This window comes from Heteronotia binoei, chromosome 20 (genome assembly GCF_032191835.1).
Source record: "Heteronotia binoei isolate CCM8104 ecotype False Entrance Well chromosome 20, APGP_CSIRO_Hbin_v1, whole genome shotgun sequence".
Classification (NCBI taxonomy): domain Eukaryota; kingdom Metazoa; phylum Chordata; class Lepidosauria; order Squamata; family Gekkonidae; genus Heteronotia; species Heteronotia binoei.
The window spans coordinates 26,085,743-26,104,174 of record NC_083242.1 but is presented as its reverse complement, the minus strand read 5'-3'; the positions used below and the strand labels follow the sequence as shown (position 1 = coordinate 26,104,174).

Genomic DNA, 18,432 nt, shown 5'->3' with positions numbered 1-18,432 from the left:
CAGGCAACTGGCATCTGGCCTTTCCAAGGATACCTTCCTAACGCTTGGACTGAACAGATGAAAGTGGTGGGAATTTGTTTGAATGTCTTGGAGGCAGGAGGAATGGGTGCCAGAATTTACCCATGCAACTGCCCTAAGTCAGCTTTTTTTCATTTAAGGCGGGCAAGGCAGTTGGCCCCCTTCCTAAGAGCGTCAGGACCTAGCAACAGTGATTCATGCAACGACCACCTCGAGACTGTAATGCCCTCTACATGGGGCTGCCTCTGTGCCGAATCGGGAAGCTGCAGCTAGTGCAGAACGCGGCGGCTAGGCTGTTACTGGGGCTCCCAAAATGGCACATACAGCCGGGTCTGCGCAGACTGCACTGGTTGCCAGTTACATGCCGGATTCGTTACAAAGTGCTGGTTATTACCTTTAAAGCCCTATATGGCCAAGGATCTGCCTACCTGAGGGACCGTCTTTCCCCATATGAACCCCAAAGAGCACTGAGGTCAGCAGGGAAGAACCTGCTGGCTATCCCCGGGCCGAAGGAAGCAAAACTACAGAGTACTCGCATGCGGGCTTTCTCTGTCGTAGCTCCACACCTATGGAACCAGCTCCCGGAAGAAGTGCGGGCCCTGCGGGACTCTGAACAGTTCCGCAGGGCCTGCAAGACCATCCTCTTCGGGATGGCCTTCACCGATTAAAAGATAGAGAGACTGCTTAAGTGATTTTACCATCTGTTGAAATAGCACCAGGATGTTAATTTTATTAATTTTAGAATTTTAATTAAATTGTTAAACTAGTTATTGCTTTTAAATATTATTGTATAATTTACTGTATTGATTTAATGTTGTTAGCCGCCCTGAGCCTGCTTCGGCGGGGAGGGCGGGATATAAATAAAACGATTGATTGATTGATTGATATATCAACCCCATTGTAACTATTACTACTCATTCCTGGCAACGCTGTCATGCATAGATAAGCATTGGCACTTCCGTACCAATAAACTTTATCTATGGTTTCATCAGATAGGTTTGTTTGACTGATACCTGGCTGATCCTGACAGGGACCTTTAATTGATGTGATACCTCTCTAGGAATTGCTGGAAACTCTATGATAAAACCATAAGAGTTTGGGACGATTCCTAAAGAGGACTGGTATCACTACTGGGTTTTTCCAGGAAGTGACATCACAACTTTAGTCTACTGGTGATTTAAAAAAAAAAAAAATTCCCAGCACTGCCCTGAGTGGTGGCAGGAAGAGTAGGTTGCTGGTGGAAGACATGGCAACCTGCTTTTAAGATATCAAGCACACAGAGGCACAGCAGAGGTATGTCTGCCAGTGCATAAAGACCCACACAACAGCGGACAAATTGGGATGATGGTGATGTAAACAGCCTAGAAGGCTGAAGATGTAGGCTCAGGCAGAGTCAGAATAGAAGGCTAAAGAGGCAGAGAAGAGGAAAATATGCCAGGAAGGATCCAGGGTAGACAGAGTCAGGGAAACAAGTCAGAGGAAAACTCTTTTGGTGTTCCAACCATGCATAACAGGAATATGTGCCACCCAGAATCTCCCCCATATGTGCATCCACTGCAGTGTGTGAAAAGCAAGATTGCCATTCTGGTTGGGGAATACCTGGTGATTTGAGCCTGGAGCCTAGATGCCTTAGAGTCCACCCTCCAAAGCAGCCATTTTATGCAGGATATTGTAATTCCAGGAGATCTCTAGGCCCCACCTGGAGGTTGGCAACTCTAAGTGAGAAGGGGGAACACATGCACTTTCCACATGCACACAACTTTGGTACACGCAAACACAAACTCAGAAGATGCCAGTCTGCATATACCAAAGCAGGAAAATATGCACACTGACTTATGCCCATGCATATCAGGAGGATCACGACTGATGTGAGCTTCCCATGCAACATCATAGGAGCACCAAACTCAAAATGTCTGAGAACTGCAGAGGGCAGAAAGACAGCACCATCCAGGCAGTTGAAGAGGACAAAACTGCCGGAAGCCTCTTGGTGCTTCCAGAATCTTCTGGAAGTCTGGAGGCTTTAAAGATTTGAGAAGCACAAGCGATCTCAGGAGACAGAAGCTCTTGTGAGACTTTCCTGTTTATGTCCTGCAGATACAAATGGGAGCCACACACAGCTGCTTCCCTCTCCTCATTTTGGTGCTGAGGAATAGCTCTTTGAGACTCTTGTGGACACCAAGAGCCACTAAATGCTTGTATGAAGAATACCAGACAATAAAAGAAAATAAATCAGAAGGGGGGGCAGGGGGAGGACTTGTCTCAATGTACTCAACTCTGTTGCACAGGCATTAAAGGCTAATGAGAATCCCTTTGGTCTAGAGAAAATAATTTCTCACCTGTCATCTGGCAAACTAATTGCTCCTGGCACATCCCTATCTCCTCCATGCTCCCTGCCTTTCCGACTGCCCACATGAGAAATGATTACAAGGATTAGCGGGGGTGGGAAATGCCCACTCAAATCTTCCAGGAAGGGCTGTGCTCATAGAAAACTCCCTTGTGTGTGCAAGGCTGAAGAGGAAAATCTGACTTTTCTCTTGCATCTGTTTTTGCTTCGCTTTCCACGCCCTGCTTCTCGGCGAGTGGGCGACCAAGGAGCTGCTATGATCTCTGGGACGCAAGCTTTTTGTCCTATCATTGATGCCTGCAGATGGGTCCACCCCCATGCCAGGACAACCAGGGACTTCTGACCAGGCCCATGCCAGGACAACCAGGGACTTCCGACCAGGCCCATGCCAGGACAAACAGGGACTTCCGACCAGGCCCATGCCAGGACAACCAGGGACTTCCGACCAGGCCCATGCCAGGACAACCAGGGACTTCTGACCAGGCCCATGCCAGGACAACCAGGGACATCTGACCAGGCCCATGCCAGGACAACCAGGGACATCTGACCAGGCCCATGCCAGGACAACCAGGGACTTCTGACCAGGCCCATGCCAGGACAACCAGGGACTTCTGACCAGGCCCATGCCAGGACAACCAGGGACTTCTGACCAGGCCCATGCCAGGACAACCAGGGACTTCTGACCAGGCCCATGCCAGGACAACCAGGGACTTCTGACCAGGCCCATGCCAGGACAACCAGGGACTTCTGACCAGGCCCATGCCAGGACAACCAGGGACTTCTGACCAGGCCCATGCCAGGACAACCAGGGACTTCTGACCAGGCCCATGCCAGGACAACCAGGGACTTCTGACCAGGCCCATGCCAGAACAACCAGGGACTTCTGACCAGACCCATGCCAGGACAACCAGGGACTTCTGACCAGGCCCATGCCAGGACAACCAGGGACTTCTGACCAGGCCCATGCCAGGACAACCAGGGACTTCTGACCAGGCCCATGCCAGGACAACCAGGGACGTCTGACCAGGCCCATGCTAGGACAACCAGGGACTTCCGACCAGGCCCACTCCAGGACAACCACGGACTTCCGACCAGGCCCACGCCAGGACAACCAGGGACTTCTGACCAGGCCCACGCCAGGACAACCAGGGACTTCTGACCAGGCCCATGCCAGGACAACCAGGGACATCTGACCAGGCCCATGCCAGGACAACCAGGGACATCTGACCAGGCCCATGCCAGGACAACCAGGGACTTCCGACCAGGCCCATGCCAGGACAACCAGGGACTTCTGACCAGGCCCATGCCAGGACAACCAGGGACATCCGACCAGGCCCATGCCAGGACAACCAGGGACATCCGACCAGGCCCATGCCAGGACAACCAGGGACTTCCGACCAGGCCCATGCCAGGACAACCAGGGACTTCCGACCAGGCCCATGCCAGGACAACCAGGGACTTCCGACCAGGCCCATGCCAGGACAACCAGGGACTTCTGACCAGGCCCATGCCAGGACAACCAGGGACATCCGACCAGGCCCATGCCAGGACAACCAGGGACATCCGACCAGGCCCATGCCAGGACAACCAGGGACTTCCGACCAGGCCCATGCCAGGACAACCAGGGACTTCCGACCAGGCCCATGCCAGGACAACCAGGGACTTCCGACCAGGCCCATGCCAGGACAACCAGGGACTTCTGACCAGGCCCATGCCAGGACAACCAGGGACTTCTGACCAGGCCCATGCCAGGACAACCAGGGACTTCTGACCAGGCCCATGCCAGTACAACCAGGGACTTCTGACCAGGCCCATGCCAGGACAACCAGGGACTTCTGACCAGGCCCATGCCAGGACAACCAGGGACTTCTGACCAGGCCCATGCCAGGACAACCAGGGACTTCCGACCTGGCCCATGCCAGGACAACCAGGGACTTCCGACCAGGCCCATGCCAGGACAACCATGGACTTCCGACCAGGCCCATGCCAGGACAACCAGGGACTTCCGACCAGGCCCATGCCAGGACAACCAGGGACTTCTGACCAGGCCCATGCCAGGACAACCAGGGACTTCTGACCAGGCCCATGCCAGGACAACCAGGGACTTCTGACCAGGCTCGTAACCATGGGGGGCCAACGGAGCCCCAGCCCCTCCACCCTTACCCTTGTGGAAAGCACCTGGCCCTGTCACATACAGCTGCTGCCGCTTTCTCATACTTGCCGCCACCACTGGGCAGGAGGGAGCCTGGCCTGACCCTGCCTCCCTCCCTGGTCCTCCTCCTCCTCCCCTCCCCCAGTCTGCTCTTGGTGCCTCTTCTGCAGCACTGGGAAGGACGGATCTCCACTCAGGCGTGGCCGAGGATTTTATTTTTTAATCCTTGTGATGTCTGTTTGGGCCCTGCGGCCCCCACCATTTCCCCCAGTGCTCCCCCCGCCCACTCAACATTTCCTAGCTATGGGCCTGCTCCCAACCAGCCTTGGGTAATCTGACAGGGTTGCTGAGAGGATATTCTGGGTCACCAAACTCATCCAGTGTAGGAGACACCATACGAGGTCAACGCTGCTGCTCTGGTGACTCCCGGTCAAGGTTGATTGGAGTTCCTGATTCCCCCATGCCTGGCATGGACCAAGTCAGACACAGGAGCCCAGATACAAAACCATTGCAGAAGGCAGCCCTGTTGGTCTGCAGTAGAAGAGCTCAGTAGCACCTGAGAGACCCACACAGGAGCTTTCAAGTGTCAAAGCTTTCATCAGGTACAAGTCAGAGCAGCGACCCCCGAGTCCTTATGTCCCAGTCACTAGGTGAGAAGGGTGTTGCTTGCTTGTGCCTCATGGACAGAACTTTTGACTCTTGAAGTCTCATTGGTCTCTTAAGGTGCTCCTGGACTTGAATCCAGCTCAGACACAGAACAGGAATGGATGTCTGTGGACAAAGAGCAGGGGATGGCCTCAGCAGGGATTCTGGGCTGTGCTTCAAAGCAGCCTCTCTTCCACTAGTTCTGCTTTCCTTTATGACCACTGATTTTGGTTTTGGTGGTCCAGCCTGCTGTAAAGTGGGGCCATGCAAACTGTGATCCTCCTGATACAAGCGGCATGGGTTTTATGTGAACAGGGCAAGAGGAGCCCATGCCAGCTTCAATGCCCTTCAAATTCTGAGCTTCTGATGGCACCTACCAAAGCTGGCCAATGGGCACCCTGCCTGCTGCACACAAAACGGTGACCTCACATATCATGCATCACATGATATCCTCTCACAACAACTGTAATAAATAAAACTGTAATAAACAACTCCAAATAAATTGATGGTGCGGTCTCATTTGGAGTACTGTGTGCAGTTCTGGTCGCCGCACCTCAAAAAGAATATTATAGCATTGGAGAAAGTCCAGAAAAGGGGAACTAGAATGATTAAAGGGCTGGAACACTTTCCCTATGAAGAAAGGTTGAAACGCTTGGGACTCTTTAGCTTGCAGAAACGTCGAGTGCGGGGTGACATGATAGAGGTTTACAAGATAATGCATGGGATGGAGAAAGTAGAGAAAGAAGTACTTTTCTCCCTTTCTCACAATACAAGAACTCGTGGGCATTCGATGAAATTGCTGAGCAGCCAGGTTAAAACGGATAAAAGGAAGTACTTCTTCACCCAAAGGGTGATTAACATGTGGAATTCACTGCCATAGGAGGAGGTGGCGGCCACAAGCATAGCCACCTTCAAGAGGGGTTTAGATAAAAATATGGAGCACAGGTCCATCAGTGGCTATTAGCCACAGTGTGTGTGTATGTATAAATTTTTTTGCCACTGTGTGACCCAGAGTGTTGGACTGGATGGGCCATTGGCCTGATCCCACATGGCTTCTCTTATGTTCTTATGTAATGATTGAGCAGGTTTTTTGTCTGTCTACTATCGAGTCTCATCTACTCTGTGGTATGCAGTATTACTTGAGGGTTATCTTACATGGATTACATTCTGTGTCTACAAACTGGCATTAAGGATGTTCTCTTGACACTCGGTGTTGCTTTTCACCCACGATATCAATGCAAACAAACAAATAGAAAACCAGCCCAAATACCCACCCAGAATGGAGACCTTGCTGAGGAATTCTTCATACATCTTCCGTTTTCTTAATGTGCTGCCCTGCATAGGAAAGACAGAAAAGGTAGAAAGTGAACAGACATCAGAACTGCCAAGCTGGATTTAGACTAAAGACCATGGAAGGAGAGGAAGGGAAGGCAATTGTAAGCTGCTTTGAGACTGCTTACGGGAGTCAAAGGCAGGGTATAAAAACCACCTCTTCTTATTGTCTTGGAGAGTGTCTGTTCTGCATGCAGAGGGCGCCCGGTTCATGTCTCCATTTAAAAGAGCCTGATGACAAAACCCCCAAAATTATTTATATTATTACTGTCTGAAGAATAGAACTTGCAAAGATCTGGGGGGGGGGGGAGAGGGAGGGGAGATTCCAACATGCAGAGACTTTATCAAGAAAGTTAAATCTTTTTATTTACATGCCAAGTTATTCAAATTGTTGAAAAGCACAGAAGTATCTTGGATTGACATTAAATGGAAAGGTACTATTAAACAGATGGAACAACTGTACAAAGTTTGAGTCCAGTGGCACCTTTAAGACTTGTTGCTCAGTCACACAGTCGAGTCCTTGCGACGCCATGGACAAAGTCACGCCAAGCCCTCCTGTCTTCCACCATCCACTGAAGTCTGCTCAAATTCATGCTTGTTACATCAGTAATGCTGTCCAGCCATCTCATCATTTGCCGTCCCCTTCTTCTTTTGCCTTCTGTCTTTCCCAGCATCAGGGGCTTCTCCAGGGAGTGCTCCCTTCTCATTTGGTGGCCAAAGGATTTGAGCTTCAGCTTCAGCATCTGACCTTCCAGGGAACAGTCAGGGTTGATTTCCCTTAGGACTGACTGATTTGATCTTCTTGCAGTCCCTCAAGAGTCTTCTCCAGCACCACAGCTTGAAAGCATTTATTCTTCTGCGCTCAGCCTTCCTTATGGTCCAGCTCTCACAGCCATACATTACTACTTGCTTCTGGGCTCCATGGTTCGAACCTCCTGTGAGAATTTTGCTGAACTCTAAGAATATGCAAACTTTCTAATATTTTCCCCCATTAAAAATGGGAAAATAAGCAAAACATATAAAGTAGACAGATGGACATTTTCATCAAACCACTGTGTTTGTTGCATCAGTAACGCTGTCCAGCCATCTCATCTTTTGCCGTCCCCTTCTTCTTTTGCCTTCTGTTTTTCCCAGCATCAGGGGCTTCTCCAGTGAGTGCTCCCTTCTCATTTGGTAGCCAAAGTATTTGAGCTTCAGCTTCAGCATCTGACCTTCCAGGGAACAGTCAAGGTTGATTTCCCTTAGGACTGACTGACTGGATCTTCTCGCAGTCCAAGGGACTCTCAAGATTCTTCTCCAGCACCAGTGCTCAAAAGCATCTATTCTTCTGCGCTCAGCAGAAGTTTAATTCTGAGTATAAGCTTTTGTGTGCTTGTACACTTCTTCAGGCGTATTTATGTATCTGAAGTGTGTGTACACATGAAAGCTTATACCCAGGATTAAACTTTTTTGGTCTTTAAAATGCCACTGGACTCAGACTTTGTTCTGATGCTTCAGACCACACTTCTACCCACCTGAATCAATTATAAAAAAGACTGTCGTAAAGATACTGGTGAATTTGTATGTATGGGCAGTGGATTCTTTTCCAAAAGTAGCTGTGAGAATGAGCCTCAATGAGGACATCACCCCATGTGTATGCATAAATAATTGTATGCAGGGGTGGAATTCTAGCAGGAGCTCCTTTGCATATTAGACCACACACCCCTGATGTAGCCAATCCTCTGAGAGCTTACAAGGCTCTTTTTTGTAAGTTCTAGGAGGATTGGCTATATCAGTAGTGTGTGGCCTAATATGCAAAGGAGCTAGAATCTCACCCCTGACTGTATTCAGTAATTGCTGGCTGCTTAGAGATTCATGTCCCACCATTCCTTCCAAGATGCTCAGGGTGACCATCGCAGTTATGCCCTTTTCCATTGCAGAACAGTCAGCAGAAGGTACCGAGTCCTGTGGGTCCTGAAGACTAACAAATGTATCAGAAATGAGCTTACTTGTAAACTCACACAGGACTCTTTTTGTTCATGCTACTAGACTAGGTGAGTGTCAATTTCACTAGGTAACTGTTCTGCCACTGTCTCTTTTAACACTGTTGGGAAGCAACCCAGTTCAGGTTTTTTGGAGATTGCTGGTGTAGTTTGTTATCTGACTTCTTATTTGGGGAGTTGTATACTAGGTTTGTCACAGCATTAAATCTGGTTGCACCTACCTCAGACTAGGAAGCCCGATTTATCTGGAATTTAGGTTCAAGTGGGCAGACCATGTTGATCTGAAACACTGGTCTGAAGCGTCCCTCTGGAATTTGTTAACCTTTGAAACTGGGGAGGAGCCATAGCTCAGCGGTAGAGCATCTGCTTGGCATGCAGAAGGTCCCAGTTTCAACCCCCAGCACTCATGATTCTGGGGGCAAGTACCTCAGACCCAAGGAGCCCTGTGGTGCAGAGTGGTAAGCTGCAGTATTGCAGTCCAAGTTCTGCTCATGGTCTGAGTTCGATCCCGGTGGAAGCTGGATTCAGGCAGCTGGCTCAAGGTTGACCCAGTCTTCCATCCAATAAAATGAGTCCCCAGCTTGCTGGGGGTAAAGTGTAGATGACTGGGGAAGGCAATGGCAAACCACCTTGTAAAAAGTCTGCCAAGAAAACATCATGATGGGACGTCATCCCATGGGTCAGTAATGACTTGGTGCTTGGACAGGGGACTACCTTCACCTCTACCTCAGACCCAGGTTGGCAGAGAGGCTGGAGGCAACCAGGTCGGGAGGAGTGCCGGGAGTAGGAAGGAGCCAGACATCTGGCGAGCCAGCACACAGCCTTGCTGAGGGAAAATGGCAAAGCTTGCGAGAGCTTTTACATCTTCCAATATCACCCAATTGGTTCTCCATCCCAACTCATGAGGAGCCCAGACTGGCACGTTAGATTCCTGACGGGAACGTCCTTCTCTGAGCAACAGTGCCTGATCCACAAGAGTCTTCGTTCAAGACATGGAGCCCACTTCATCCAGGTCTCTCCTCTGCGAATGTATCCTCCACGCTCTCTCTCTTGCCAGATTACTCAGAGTTGCACAACGTGCTTCCAGATCCGGCTTCTGCGGCCTATTTGTTTGGATTATGTACCCTGCCCCTATCCCCACCCCTCTGAAACTGCAACGCGGCCAAAGCAAACAGCCTCAGGAGAAAATACATTTTTACGCACCCAGCCTCAATCAATTACGCTCCTGGGGAGGAAAGGGATGGAGATCAAATGAATTCCTCACAGGACTCCCCTGGCTTCCACACAACACATTGACCCCTGCCCCAGGGATTAATCGGGTCCTTTTTTCAACAGTGAAAGTTAGATGTAGAACAGCCTATCAATTAATCACTTAATTAAGCCACCTCGTTATCTCTTTACATTCAGGCAAGCTTGTAATTAAAATGAGAGGAAGCCACTCAAGTGATGCTAAGCGCTTTTCGGTCGGGGCCCCAAAGTCGTCAGCAGCCTGCCAGCGGTTTCCAGTCTCGTACGTGTCTTTCTACCGGGAAGAAGAACCACCCGGCAACGTGACGTATAGCCCAGCACAGAATGCAGTACTGCACCTATGCAAGCAGAAGCCCTTTGGCAACCCTAAAAAGAAAGATGGTGATGACGATTGGCCCCCTTCTCAAGGACCCCACACGGGCTCCGGGGAAATACACACAACCAGACCAGACGAGCGTTCCCGTTCATCAATTTCGCTGGAGATGAAGCTCCCTGGTCCACAAAGCGTTCTTTGTTTAGTTCAGTGAAATGGGGAAACTCTGTGGCAAGCACACAGATGCACCAAGATTCACTGGGCTGTCAACTCCAGGTTGATAAATTCTTGGAGATTTGGGGGTGGAGCCTGGAGAGGGGAGAGTTTGGAGAGCCAACTCCAGGCTGGAAAATTCCTGGAGGTTTGGGGTGGGTCGTGGGGAGGATGGAGCTTGGGGAGGGGAGGGACCCCAGCAGGGAACAATGCCACAGAGTCCACCCTCCAAAGGGGCCATTTCATCAGGAGGAACTGATCTTTGTGGTCCAGAGCTCAGCTATGCTTACGGGATCTCCAGGCCCCACCTGGAGGTTGGCAAGCCTACCCTTCCTCCCACTCTGCCTTTTCTAAAAGGACACCCGCCTAATAGTAGCCCAGGCACTGCTCCGCATGGCTCAACTGGTTCGCGTGAAAACTTTCAAGGTCTACAATCGATGCTTTAATCGATTCATCACACTGATTAGCCAGTTTAAGCTTTGCAAGTCTTAATGCCGGGCAGCACAAAAAGAAAACCCACTTTCCCCTGTCCCCCCCGCCCCCCCAAGCTCCACACCTGCCCAACAACATTTGCAAGGCCAGCGACTGAGTGGAGGGATGACATGTTAATCTTTCCGAGGATTAGAGGAAGCAGAAGAAACAGGCATTCTCCTGGGCTGGGTGGAGGAGCCCTAAACAAACATTTGGGGCGTTTGATTTATTTTGTGGGGGGGGGGGGGTAGGGGGGAGGCACTTCCGTTTTCCTGACAAGGAAAGGAAGTCGATAAGCTCCGAAGAGGGACACGGAAGTCAAGAGCGATTACAAAGAGGGCATTTGCTGAATCAGAATCAAATGGGGGAATGGGAAGCTGTAAAAGAGGAACTCCGAGGAGGCAAATGGCCAATCAGGGAGTGGATCGACTTTCCCCAGCTGTTGGGGGGGAGGATTCCAAATTCCCTGCATTTCCCTTAGGCCCCAAATTTGCATCAGTGTAAGTTAGGGCTGCCAACCTCCAGGCAGGGCCTGGAGATCTCTTGCTTTTACAACTGATCCCCAGCTGGCAGAGATCAGCTCCCCTGGAGAAAATGGCTGCTTTGTAGAGTGGACTTTAGGGCAGTGCACCATGCGGAGGCCCCCTCATCTCCCCAAACGCCACCCTATCCCAGATCCACCCCGAAGTCCAACACTGACCTGGCAACCCTAGTGTAAGGTGTCATGACTCCTCACCACCACCGCCAAACAAGATCTGGGAACTCTGCAGTTTGGCAAGTCTGGGGATTCTTTGTGAACAAACTTCAGCTTGCCTCCAGCTAGGGTTGCCAATCCCCAGTTGGGGGCAGGGGATCCCCTGGTTTGGAGGCCCTTCACCTGGGGGGGGGGAGGGAAATGTCAGCTGGGCACTCCATTATATCCTATGGAGACCGATTTCCGTAGAGTAAGATGGAGAATAGATCTGTGTGTAGCTGGGGCTTGAGAGGGCAAGGAGTTTTTTTGAGGAAGAGGCACTAAATTTTTTGCATAGCATCCAGTGCCTCTTCTCAAAACACCCCCAAAGTTTCAAAAAGATTGGACCGGGGGGTCCAGTTCTATGAGCCCCGAAAGAAGATTCCCCTCTCCTTCATTATTTCCAAATGGATGAAAGGCATTTTAAAGGTGCACGGTCCCTTTAAATGTGGGGGCCGGAACTCCCTTCAGAGTTCATTTATGCTTGCCACACCCTTGCTCGAGGCTCCGCCCCCAAAGTCCCCAGATATTTCTTGAGTTGGACCTGGCAACCCTACTTCTAGCAGGGTTCCCACTCTCAAAGTCAGGCCTGAAGATCTGGAATTGCAGCCGATCTCCAGTTGGAGAAATTGGCTGCTTTGGAGGTTGGACTCAATGGAATTGCAGCCTGCTGAGCCCGAACTGCACCCTCTTCCACGCCCCAAATCTCCAGGAATTTCCCTACTCGGAGTTGGCAGAGTTGGTCTTATGCTTCCAGGACTGCATCTCCCAGTTTGTAGAATGACAGCCAGAAATCCGTAGTGTAGCCAAACCGTCCTTCCATCTAGCCCAAAGCCACGCACTCTGACAGGGGGTGGCTCTCTGAGCTTTTAGCCAAATGCTACCTCCAATTCTTCGGCGCGAACTGAACTGTACACAGGCCAAGCAGATGTTTTTCCAGAAAATGACAGGCTCAGTCAGATACAGCTGTTGCAAAACTGTAATGGGGAGTCTCTTGGGCATTTGTTGCGATTTTTCCTGGCCCACGGGCACCCTTCTCTAACCTCCCCATCTGAGGAGCCTGGCTGCTTCTCTGGGAGGGTAAGCCAGCCTTGGAAATGCTAGACGTTGAAATAACGAAGCCCCTGATAGCTCTGCATGGGACAGGGAACAGAAAACGGGACCCAGCTCATTCCTCTCAGCCCTCCCACGCTAGAAGCACAGGGCTACAGGGCCCTAGGCAAGTGTTGGCCTTTGACTACAGAGGGCTTGAAGAAGCTAAGGCGGATTTCATGGGTGCAGAACAACTGTGGGTGCAAAAGAATTTTAAGAAGCTCTCCTCAGGGCAACACAACCACAGCCTGGAATAGTTGAGAGAGGACGGACCAAGGGCACGGGAATGGAGGCCGGTAGGGAGGGCAAAGGGGGAAAACCCTCATTGCTATCTCAATTTCAAATGTAGGTTCTAGACCAAATTGAGCCCAAGAGGCTAAAATTAGCTCCTTGGTCATGATGAGAAGACAAGAGACAATGGGGCAAGACCATAATGCTAGGAAGAGTTGAAGGCAGCAGGAAGAGGAAGACCCAACAGGAGATGGATTCAGGTGTAGCAGTGTCGGTCTTAAGCAACAGAACAAAGTTTGAGTCTAATGGCACCTCTAAAACCCACAACGTCTAATTCTGGGCGTAAGATTTTTATGTGTATCTGAAGAAGTGTGCGTGCTAGGGTTGCCATCCTCTAGGTGGGGCCTGGAGATCTCCCACTTTTACGACTGGTCTCCAGCTGGCGGAGAGCAGCTCCCCTGGAGGGAATGGCTGCTTGGAAGGGTGGACTCCGTGGCCTCGTACCCTGCTGAGGCCCCTCCCCTCCCCAAAACCCTGCCCTCTTCTGGATCCCCCCCCCAAAGTCTCCAGGTATTTTCCAACACAGACCTGGCAACTCTAGCGCATGCACACAAATGTTTATACCCAGAATTAAACTTTGTGGATCTTAAAGATGCCTGTGGACTCAGACTTCCAACAGGAGATGGACTGACTCAACCAAGGAAGCCACAAGGGCCCTCAGTCTCCAGGACCTGAGCAAGGCTGTTAACATCGGGCCATTTGGGAGGTTTTTCATTCATTGGGTTGCTGTAAGTCATAGAATCCTAGAGTTGGAAGGGACCTCCAGGGTCATCTTGTCCAACCCCCTGCACAATGCAGGAAACTCACAACCTCCCCCTCAATTCACAGGATCTTCATTGCTGTCAGATGGCCATCTAGCCTCTGTTTAAAAACCTCCAAGGAAGGAGAGCCCACCTCCTCCCGAGGAAGCCTGTTCCAATGAGGAATTGCTCTAACAGTCAGGAAGTTCTTCCTAATGTTGAGCCGGAAACTCTTTTGATTTAATTTCAACCCGTTGGTTCTGGTCCTATCTTCCGGGGCCACAGAAAACAATTCCACACCATCCTCTAGATGACAGCCCTTCAAGGACTTGAAGATGGTGATCCTATCACCTCTCAGACGCCTCCTCTCCAGGCTAAACATGCCCAGCTCCTTCAACCGTTCTTCATAGCATTTGGTTTCCAGACGCCTCACCATCTTCGTCGCCCTCCTCTGGACGCGTTCCAGCTTGTCTATATCCTTCTTAACATGTGGTGCCCAAAAGTGAAGTCAGGAGTGACTTCACCACACTTCACACACGCACACATCTCAGCGTCACTTGTGCTGGCCCCAGTTTAGTGTGCAGAACTACCAGCCAAGATCAGTGAGGACCAGCAGTTTCCGGCCAGGGCTGGCATCAGCATTCCGCAAGGTGGGGCAGCTGCCAGAGCCACAGGCTTCAGATGGGACCCCTTCCACTCACATGTGCACCCCCCTACACACACACACACTCACACAAAGCTCTGCCAGCGCCACCTGTGCTCCCAGCTGACAATACTGCCCCATGCCACCAGGGGAAGCACAGCAGTGGTGCGCAGTTTCTGGCAGCCACGGAGGTGATGCTTCCAGCTGCATGCGCTGCCCTGCCCTGTGAGGAAAGGGGCTGGTGGCAGGGAAGGTGGCTGTGAGCACCAGTGGTGGGAAGGCTGGGTGGGCATGAGGGTGGGTGGATAGGAATGGAAGCCCAAGCAGGGGCCTTGGTGGTGGGCAGAGCAGGGGAGCCTCTCTGAACACTCTCTGCCCCCTGCCAGGTCCCCACAAATGCTGGAACCAGCCCTCCTTAAAGACTCCGTGATAAGACTTGTTTTCTCAGTGCAGATATGATGCCAAATGGAATGCATTTGGATGGAGCTTCAAGGCTGACTTCTGTGATTACTGCCCCTCCTCCTCCACAAGCTAAAGAGTTGCTTTTAGGTTTTCAGCAAATCATGCTGCACTCAAACCAGCCAGCAATGGTGCATGCTCTCCCAGGACAGAAAGCTCTGGTTTGCAACCATGATTAAGGACAGGTGCTGGTTTTATTGGGCTCATGCATTTATTGCTGTTTTTAAAACAACAACCAGGAGTCAATCATTAGCTGGAGGGATGGGGGTGGAGAGGGGGGTGGAGCTTGTGCATTTTTATTTTATTAGTAAATATTTTTATCCAGATGTTAAAATCTGCACAGGAACATAGCCAGTGGGGGCACCGTCCCATTGGAAGGCCTAAACTGCTCTCACTAAAAATGTTATCTAAAAACAAAACAGGCTTTCCAATGAGTAACGCGTCAGCTTTGACGGATAGATTAACAGCTTGTTTTTAAACCAGCAAAATGGTCAGCGGCAACAAGCACAGACACCGATGCCCAGGTGATAATCCCAGATGGGTACCTGCATCAACAAAGTCCAGTTAAAGACAAAAGGAATATATTCCATCAAAACCTTTCCTAAGCCATTTCACCAGATGCACAGAGAGCTGGAAGGGGCAGTGCTCCAAACTACACTCACCTGAGACCCCCAGCTTTGCCCACTCAAGATCCACACCCGGCTCACAGTGGGTTCTACAAGATCACTTCACCATCCGGAGGCGATCCTGAGATAACCCCCTTTTAGCTATTACTCAGGAGTGGAATTCACTGCCGTGCCAGTGGGTGTGATTACAGCCAGGAGCAAGGATGGCTTTCAGGGGGGTTGGGCAGATTCATGGAGGAGAAGCATTAGCTGCTTTTAGACAAGGTGACCTTCTTATATGTAGGCACCCTCTATATCGGGTGGCCAAACTTGCTTATGTAAGGAAAGGAAAGGTCCCCTGTGCAAGCACCAGTCGTTTCCAACTCTGGGGTGACATTGCTTTCACAATGTTTTCATGGCAGACTTTTTACGGGGTGGCTTGCCATTGCCTTCCCCAGTCATCTACACTTTCCCCCGAAGCAAGCTGGGTACTCATTTCACCGACCTCGGAAGGATGGAAGGCTGAGTCAACCTTGGGCCGGCTACCTGAATCCAGCTTCTGCCGGAATCGAACTTAGATCGTGAGCAGAGAGTTCAGACCGCAGCACTGCTGCTTTACCACTCTGCGCCACGGGGCTGCTATGCTTAATGTAAGAGCCACATAGAATAAACATCAGCTATTTGAGAGCCACAAGACATGAACATCAGATGTTTGGAGCCACAAGACAGGAAGGAAGGAAGGAAGGAAGGAAGGAAGGAAGGAAGGAAGGAAGGAAGGAAGGAAGGAAGGAAGGAAGGAAGGAAGGAAGGAAGGAAGGAAGGAAGGAAGGAAGGAAGGAAGGAAGGCAAATAGATGGGAGGAAGAGGAGGGAGGGGGAAGTGGAAAGAAATCAGCTTTAACTTTAAATATATTCTCCAAGCCACTGGCTGGCTTGGCTTGGAGAAGTGATTTAAATGCCTTTTCCAAGCCAGCCAACAGCGCAGGGGGGGCTTCAAGAGCCACACAATATGTTTGAAAGAGCCACATGTGGCTCCCAAGCCACAGTTTGGACACCCCTGCTCTATAGGTAGAGCCTGATGCAACACGCCTCTGAATACTGGCCTAAGGAGGCAACATCAGGGGAAGGCTGTGGCCTCTAGACACTCTTTGCTGGCCCTCCAGAGGAACTGGTCTGACCCTGCAGGGCTGTTCTGTAGTCTGCTTGAAGGGGCTAAGCAGAAACCTAAGGATGTTATTTATTTCAAGGAAATAATTATTATAAGTTAGTAAAGGCTCCTGGACTTGCTCAAGAGAGGCATTTTACAACAAAACACAGGCACTGAAATAGCACACAGACATCTGCGTCTGGTCAGGAGATTATTCCTTTCTTACATTTATTACCCCACATTTCTTCCATCAAGGAATTCTAGGCAGCAAACATGAGATCCCTGGGAGATCTCCTATCAAGGCACAGACCAGATCCAGAACTGCTTACCTTCAGCACCCATGATATATCACCTGCCTTTAGACCAAACATGGGCTATAGAACTATCTGTTTTGAAGAAATTGCATACTTTATGTTTGTTACTAAGAAGACCACCCCCCTTGGAAACATGGTCACCTTTCTAGTAAAGGAGGGCAGCCACAACCCTGAATGAAAAGGCAGATCATAAATACGATTCTGAAAACCTATTTTGCTGGGGAAACAACAGAAAGGAACTTCAAGAGTCAGATATTTAATACCAACAATGGTTTGTTTTTGGAAACCTGTCGCTGTTGGGAATCTACAGAGGAACAAAATCTCTGAGGCCATAAACGTTCCACAGAGAAGAAGAATGCCTGAAAAAAAAAAAGGATTTACAGACCGCAAAAGGAGTTTGGGGTTTTGCAATGTGATATGGCATCTGAAAAATGAAAAAATGATGCCATTTTGATTAGTCTCCACAAATGCGCCACCGTACAACAGGCCAGGGATATGACAGGCTCAATCTCTGTGGCTCTGATGTTCCTGCACCTGTGATCTTTGGCTCCATCTGGATGTCTCATTGCCAAAAAAGAAAAAAACAAAAAAAAAGATCCTAACAGACAGTAGCTCAGAAGTACGGCTGAAATATTCCGCTATGATTTACAGAGGAGGATGAACAGCGGCTTTGATGGTTTTGTGTGCGAATGTCCATTCCCCCCCCCCCCACTCCGAGCCAGACAGCAGTCAGGAAACTTTTTCAACCATCACAGCAACCGACAGAAAGTCTTCAGATACATTTGGCAGTGAGACCCCCACCCTGAAGAGACAGATGACTGATGTTTGTTGAAGGAGTCATCTTGCTGGACAGGAGCAAAACAACAGAGCAGAAGTCCACCCACGTCCAAGATCTTGGATTTTCCAAGCAAACTGGCAATAAACTAATTGCTCTTGGAAGGACTGGATGCAGGCCTCAGATTCAGCAGGAGCTCACAGGAGTGCAGCTCTTGAACCTTTCTGCTGGCTTCCCCCCCCCACCTTCCTTGTCCATTGAATAGGAGGTGCAGCTGCATAACAATCCCTGGATTAGGAGAGCGGGCAGCCAGCCAGCCACCAGGGGCTTTGCCACGCCCCCAGCAGCACTCATTAACCCCTGGAGAAGCCCACACCATCCTTTCTCCATTTCTTGTGTGATTTTGGGTGGCGGGTGGCTAGGCTTCCCAAACCTCCCGCTCTGGCGGGAGACTTCTGGGTTCGCAGCCTCATCTCCCGCTCTTCAAAACTCTGGAAGCGGGGGTGGGAGGATGGAGGGGGGGGGAGAACATACCTTTAGGCTTCATGTTGTAGAGCTCCTGAGCCGTTTGCAAAATGTCTGCCCCTTTAAGGCTGGGCAGGAAGCAGGAAGCAGAAAGGGCTTCTGAGAACGGCCCCTCCCTTTCTTTTGCTTTAGTTTTCACAGGAAGTAGAGTTGTCCAGAGGAAGATCTGGTAAGTGTGTGTGTGTGAGAGGGAGGGGGGCAGGGGATTCCCTAGTTTGGAGGCCCTCCCCCCCTTTAGAAAGCGTGGGGGGGGAGGGAAATGTCTACTAGGCACTCTATTATTCCCTATGGAGAACGATTCCCATAGGGAATAATAGGAAATTGATCCGTGGGTATTGGGGGCTCTGGGGGGGCTATTTTTTGAGGTAGAAGCACCAAATTCTTAGTATAG

At 50.4% G+C, this 18,432-nt stretch overlaps 1 protein-coding gene across 1 annotated transcript in view; it reads right to left on the bottom strand.

The window, feature by feature from the left end:
• PRKAR1B (protein kinase cAMP-dependent type I regulatory subunit beta) overlaps window positions 1-18,432 on the bottom strand; it is a 166,102-nt gene that overhangs the window by 46,363 nt on the left and 101,307 nt on the right. Inside the window, exon 8 of the mRNA XM_060260551.1 lies at window positions 6,434-6,494. Coding sequence (XP_060116534.1) covers window positions 6,434-6,494 — 61 coding nt within the window. The remainder of the gene's footprint in view (window positions 1-6,433; window positions 6,495-18,432) is intronic.